The sequence below is a fragment of the Nicotiana sylvestris genome, chromosome 6 (genome assembly GCF_000393655.2).
Source record: "Nicotiana sylvestris chromosome 6, ASM39365v2, whole genome shotgun sequence".
In the NCBI taxonomy this organism is placed as follows: Eukaryota; Viridiplantae; Streptophyta; class Magnoliopsida; order Solanales; family Solanaceae; genus Nicotiana; species Nicotiana sylvestris.
This window is the reverse complement of record NC_091062.1, coordinates 97,283,885-97,289,884: the sequence shown is the minus strand read 5'-3', so window position 1 is coordinate 97,289,884 and position 6,000 is coordinate 97,283,885. Positions and strand designations below refer to the sequence as shown.

Genomic DNA, 6,000 nt, shown 5'->3' with positions numbered 1-6,000 from the left:
GAGCTTAAGATTTTACCTGCGGAGCCTCTGGAAAAACTTTCTCAAATCTCTGACATGGTTAGACTGCTTCCTGGACTTTATGATCACATCATCCACATAACCTCAATCTCCTTGTGTATCATGTCATGGAATATGGTTGTCATTTCCCTCATATAAGTTGCCCCAGCATCTTTCGAACCAAAAGGCATGACCCGGTAGCAGTATGTCCCTCATAGCGTGATGAATGTTCTCTTTTCCGCATCTTCCTCATCCATTAAAATCTTATGATACCCCGCATAGCAGTCCACAAAGGACCCAATCTCATGTTTGGCCCAATTATCAATCAAAATGTGAATGTTCGGTAGTGAGAAGTTGTCCTTTGGGCTTGCCTTGTTGAGGTCGTTGTAATCAACACACACTCCGGCCTTACCATCTTTTTTTGGCACAGGCACAACGTTGGCTAACCAAGTGGGATACCGCGTGACTCGAATGACCTTTGCATCAAGCTGCTTTGTGACTTCCTCTTTAATCTTCACATTCATGTCAGTTTTGAACTTCCTCAACTTCTGTTTAACGGGAGGAAATGCTGGATCAATTGGCAATTTATGGACCACCAAATTGGTACTCAAGTCGGGCATATCATCATACGACCATGCAAAAACATCCTTATACTCAAACAATGCTTTAATTATCTCTTCCCTGATTCGCGGTTCAAGATGGACACTTATCTTAGTTTCTCTAACATTATCTGGGTCCCCTAAATTGATTGCTTCTATATCATTCAAGTTAGGCTTGGGTTTTTCTTCGAAATGACTTAGTTCCTTACTAATCTCTTCAAAGGCCTCATCCTCATCATATTCTGATTCATCACCACACTCTATTTCTTGGATTATTATTTTAGAATTAGATTGGCTTTTAAGACTGGGCCAAAGATTCCTCATGCATATCATGTCATTGAAACTAGCATAAAAAGAACTGTACAGAGAAGAAAGGAAAACAAAAATAAAACTATCAGAAGTGATGGAAAGGGAAATGGCATTTCATTAAAATAAAGGATAACAGGGTTTGTACATTAACAAGTGGAAAATAAAAGTTTGGGTCACAACCCTGGAATGACCCAGATAGAAAGGAAAACAAAACAAACTACCAAGACTCCTTCCGAGTAGGGAGAGGAGTAGCCTTCCAATTGTTAAGCTTTACATTCGGCCCGACGAACTGCACGTCCGCTTTGCTAGAACCTTCTCCACCTTCTACCATGTTCACATCATCAAACAACCTCTGGAATCTTTCAATTAACTCCTCATTAATGTCAACCACAGAACTTGGGACTATCGTCACTGGGTGTTTTCTGGCACCCGGCTTGACAAACCTAGAGAGACGCGGAACGGGCTTTGGAAGTGCCTACGCCTTCTGTTTCAACCCTTTAGCCCTTTTCACATCTGCCGCTGTAGGTTTGAATCCAAGACCGAAAGTACCCAAATTTTCAGTGAGGAACACTAGCTATATGATACCCTGCAGAGATGCACCCAGACCTTTACCGGGCACAAATCCATTTTTCAGCATTTCAAAAGCCATCATGACTGATGCGGAGGCTATCTTTGGAGTCAGAACACATTTCCCTTCTAGAACCTTCTCGACCGGCACTGTTTCAAAAACTTGATAGACCCAAGGCCCTTTGTCATCTTCTGCCTCAATGAATGGGACAGAGGCATCATTGTGAGCACACAAATTATCCTCGCCATGCACAACGATCTCCTGTCTATCCCATTCGAACTTGACCATCTGATGCAGAGTGGATGGGACTGCTTTGGCGGCATGAATCCAAGGTCGACCTAACAGCAAATTGAAGGAGATGGCTATGTCCAGTACCTGGAACTCCATGGTAAATTCCATCGGTCCTATTGTCAACTCAAGCACTATATCACCAACTGAATCTTTACCTCCACCATCAAAACCTCGAACGCAGATGTTGTTCTTGTGAATCCTCTCATCATCAACTTTCAACTTGTTCAAAGTAGAGAGAGGACAAATGTTTGCACTGGAACCATAGTCGACTAACACCCTGGTGACCACAGAATCTTCACATTTTACCGTAAGGTATAGAGCTTTGTTGTGTTCAGTACCTTCCACTGGCAACTCATCATCAGAGAAGGTGACCCCGTTCACCTCAAATATTTTGTTGGCGATCTTTTCCAGATGGTTCACTAAAATTTTGTCGGGGACATGAGCTTCGTTCAGAATTTTCATCAGGGCCCGACGATGCTCGTCTGAGTGGATCAACAATGACAGCAAAGATATCTGAGCAGGCATCTTTCTCAACTGCTCCACGATGGAATAATCTTGTACCTTCATTTTTCTCAGAAACTCCTCTGCCTTTTCTTCAGTCATTGCTTTCTTTACTAGGACTAGATTATCTCTGGATGTTTTAGCTTTCCTCAAATCTTCCGGGGCAAAGAATCTCCCCGAACGAGTTAATCCTTAGGCGTCATTGACTTCTTCTTTCACTTCCTTTCCCTTATAGACCACTATCACCCGTTCATAGCTCCATGGGATAGCCTTGGTGCTGATTACAGGCAATTAGGTTACAGGCTTAATAATGATAGGATCCATATGGGCGCCCTCTACAATTATGATAGTCTTGTTTTCCACTCCTGGCACAACCACTTTTGATTTTTCTTGTTTCGCCACGATATCACTTGGGGATCCTTCTTTGACTACCACAGATGGTTCACCGTTTGCCCTGATCAACTTGTTCACTGATCCTTCAACTGTTGATTTTTTAACTGGCTTGACCTCATTGGACCGAATCATCATAATGGTCTGTGAAGGCTTCTTGGGCTCCCCTCCCTTATGTACTATCTTGATCATGTTTGTTTCCTGATGGGTTGGAAATGGGTTCTGGTTGATGTTGGGTGCCTCTTGAGTCTGGACTTCAATACGGTTTGTGTCAATGAGCTCCTGGATGGCATTTTTCAGGTGCTAGCATTTCTCCGTAACATGCCTCAGAGTACCATAATAATACTCACAGCTTACGGAGTAATCAAGGTTCTTTGGAGGAGGGTTTGGCAATTTCGACTCAATTGGCCTCAGCATATCCAACTACCTCAATCTATAGAACAAACTGGTATAGGACTGCCCCAATAGGGTGAAGGTTTTCTTCCACTGTAACCTCTCGTTTTTGAATGCTGGATTAGGCCGGAAACCTAGGCCGGCAGGATTTTGGTAGGCTCGTGGGGGTGGGTAAGCATTTTGTAGAGCTGGGTAGGTGTTCTGTGGCACGCCATTGTATGTAGGCTGGAGGTTGAGTATATGTATGGGCGTGGTGGACAAAAATATGAGGGTCTGGTGATGGAAAGTAATGCCGGGATGGATTATATGGGGTTTGGGTGTAGGTTTGGTGATGGGGTCGAGGTTGGGTATATTGATGTGATGGGTCTCTGGTCCAAACCATGATCTCGATTCAACTGTTGCCACATCTTCTTTCTTCTTCTTTCCGATCACTCCCCGAGTACCGTTCTGAATGGCTTGGGTAGTTGTCTTGCTAGCCGAGTAACTCATGATTTTGCTTGATTTAAGCCCTTTTTCCACCATGCCACCCATATCCACTACCTAGTTGAAAGACTTTCCAATAGCCGATATCAGATGGCCAAAGTAGGTAGGCTCCAGAGCCTGCAGAAAGTACTCCACCATTTCGCTCTCATCCATCGGGGGTTAACTCTTGCCGCTTGTTCTCTCCAGCGAAAACCATATTCTCTGAAACTTTCACTAGGCTTTTTCTCAATCTTAGTTAAAGACAAATGATCTGGAACAATCTCGATGTTGTACCGGAAATGACGAGCGAATGCTTGGGCTAAATCATCCCAGGTATACCATCTGTTGTGATCCTGACGAGTGTACCACTCCAATGCCGAGCCACTCAGACTCTGGCTAAAGTATGCCATCAGTAGCTCATCTTTCCCACTGGCTCCTCTCATTTTACTGCAGAATCCCCTCAAGTGGGCCACTGGGTCTCCGTGCCCGTCATACAAATCAAATTTCGGCATCTTAAATCCCACAGGAAAATGACCATCGGGAAATAGACTCAAATCTTTGTAGGCTACGCTCACCTAGCCTCTCAATCCCTGCATGTTTCTGAATGACTATTCCAAACTTCTAACCTTCCTGAATATCTCCTCCTGCTCTGGGTTTTTAGGTGGTTTCTCAGTCTCAAATGGGAGGTCGAAACGAGGAATGTAAGAGTAATGCTTTGGGACCTTGAAAGTAGGCTCCGGGGGGTAGTATTGGTTATCCTGGGTCTGGAATAAAGGCTCACTGGTGGATCGATGGATTATAGAAGGTGGGGGTGCCACGAAAATAGGGGTGGCTAGTGGAGGAGGGTATGGGACTGGTTTAGGTGGTGGTGTTTGTGGTGTCTGGGAAGTGGTACCTTGGTAGTGGTGGCCGCCCGAGGATTAGGTGGGGCGCCTTGACTAAGGTAAAGCCCAGGAGTTGGAAGGAAGGTTGTCGGCAATGGGAGCTTGGAGAAGTAGTGGGGACGCAAACACTATGTGGTCGACGACGGCGGACTATATAAGGAAGGCTGCAAGAGAGGTGTTAGGGGTATCTTCAGGCCGCACTTGTGGCCACAAAGGAGACTGGTGGTGGAATGCAGTTGTACAAGGTAAAGTGGAAGCGAAGAAGGTGGCTTACCTGCGGTTAGTGGGGAGCACTGGAGAGGAGGAGAAGAGAGCGAACATTGTGAGATATAAGGTAGCTAGGAAGGAGGCAAAGATGGCAGTGACGGAGGCAAAGACGGCAGCTTTTGCTCGTTTGTATGAGGAACTAGGGAACAAAGGCGGGGAGAAGAAGTTACTCCGACTCGCTAAGGTGAGAGAGAGGACGGCTCGGGATTTGGACCAAGTGAGGTGCATAAAAGATGAGGACGGCAAAGTTTTGTTGGGGGATGACCAGATAAAGAGGAGATGGCAGACCTACTTTCATAAACTTCTAAATGAGGAAGGGGATCAGGATATTGTACTAGGTGAATTGAGGAACGCCGACAGCCCCCATGAACTAAGTGATTGTCGGGACATTGAGGTCGATGAGGTCATGGAGGCAATGCGTAAGATGAGAAGGGGCAGAGCTACCGGACCAGATGAAATTCCGGTTGAGCTTTGGAGGTGTGTGGGTAGAGCAGGCTTGGAATGGCTTACTAAGTTGCTTAATGTTATATCCAAGACTAATAGGATGCCCGAAGAGTGGAGGTGGAGTACAATGGTCCCGTTGTATAAGAACAAAGGCGATATCCAGATCTGTAACAACTATAGGGGTATTAAATTACTAAGTCATACCATGAAAGTCTGGGAGAGAGTGGTAGAAATGAGAGTGCGAAGGACGGTGTCTATTTCAGACAACCAGTTCGGGTTCATGCCGGGGCGATCTACCACAGAAGCTATCCATCTTATTAGGAGGACGGTGGAACAATACAGGGATAAGAAGAAGGATCTCCACATGGTGTTTATCGATCTAGAGAAAGCGTACGACAGGGTTCCTAGGGAGGTCTTATGGAGATGCTTAGAGGCTAAAGGGGTCCCGGTTGCCTACATTAGGGCGATTAAGGACATGTATGATGGAGCTAAGACTCGGGTTAGGACAGCAGGAGGCGATTCAGATTATTTTCCGGTTATTACGGGGTTGCACCAAGGGTCTGCGTTCAGCCCTTTCCTATTTGCCCTGGTGATGGATGCTATAACGCATCATATTCAGGGGGAGGTGCCATGGTGCATGCTATTTGCTGATGACATAGTCCTAATCGACGAGACACGACGCGGCGTCAGCGAGAGGTTAGAGGTTTGGAGACACACCCTTGAGTCCAAAGGTTTCAGGTTGAGCAGGACGAAGACGGAATACCTTGAGTGCAAATTTGGGGCAGAGCCGACGGAAGCGGGAGTGGAAGTGAGGCTTGATTCTCAAGTCATCCCTAAGAGGGGTAGTTTCAAGTACCTGGGGTCGTTTATTCAGGGGTCCGGGGAGATCGACGAG

At 45.9% G+C, this 6,000-nt stretch overlaps 1 protein-coding gene across 1 annotated transcript; it reads right to left on the bottom strand.

Moving 5' to 3' along the window:
* Window positions 1-209: 209 nt before the first annotated feature.
* On the bottom strand, window positions 210-2,367 carry LOC138870989 (uncharacterized). Its single transcript, XM_070148835.1, has 3 exons — window positions 2,267-2,367; window positions 1,491-2,041; window positions 210-736 (listed from the first exon to the last, which is right to left on the bottom strand). Exons 1-3 carry the CDS (start codon window positions 2,365-2,367, stop codon window positions 210-212), a joined length of 1,179 nt encoding a protein of 392 aa, XP_070004936.1.
* Between the last annotated feature and the right edge of the window lie 3,633 nt (window positions 2,368-6,000).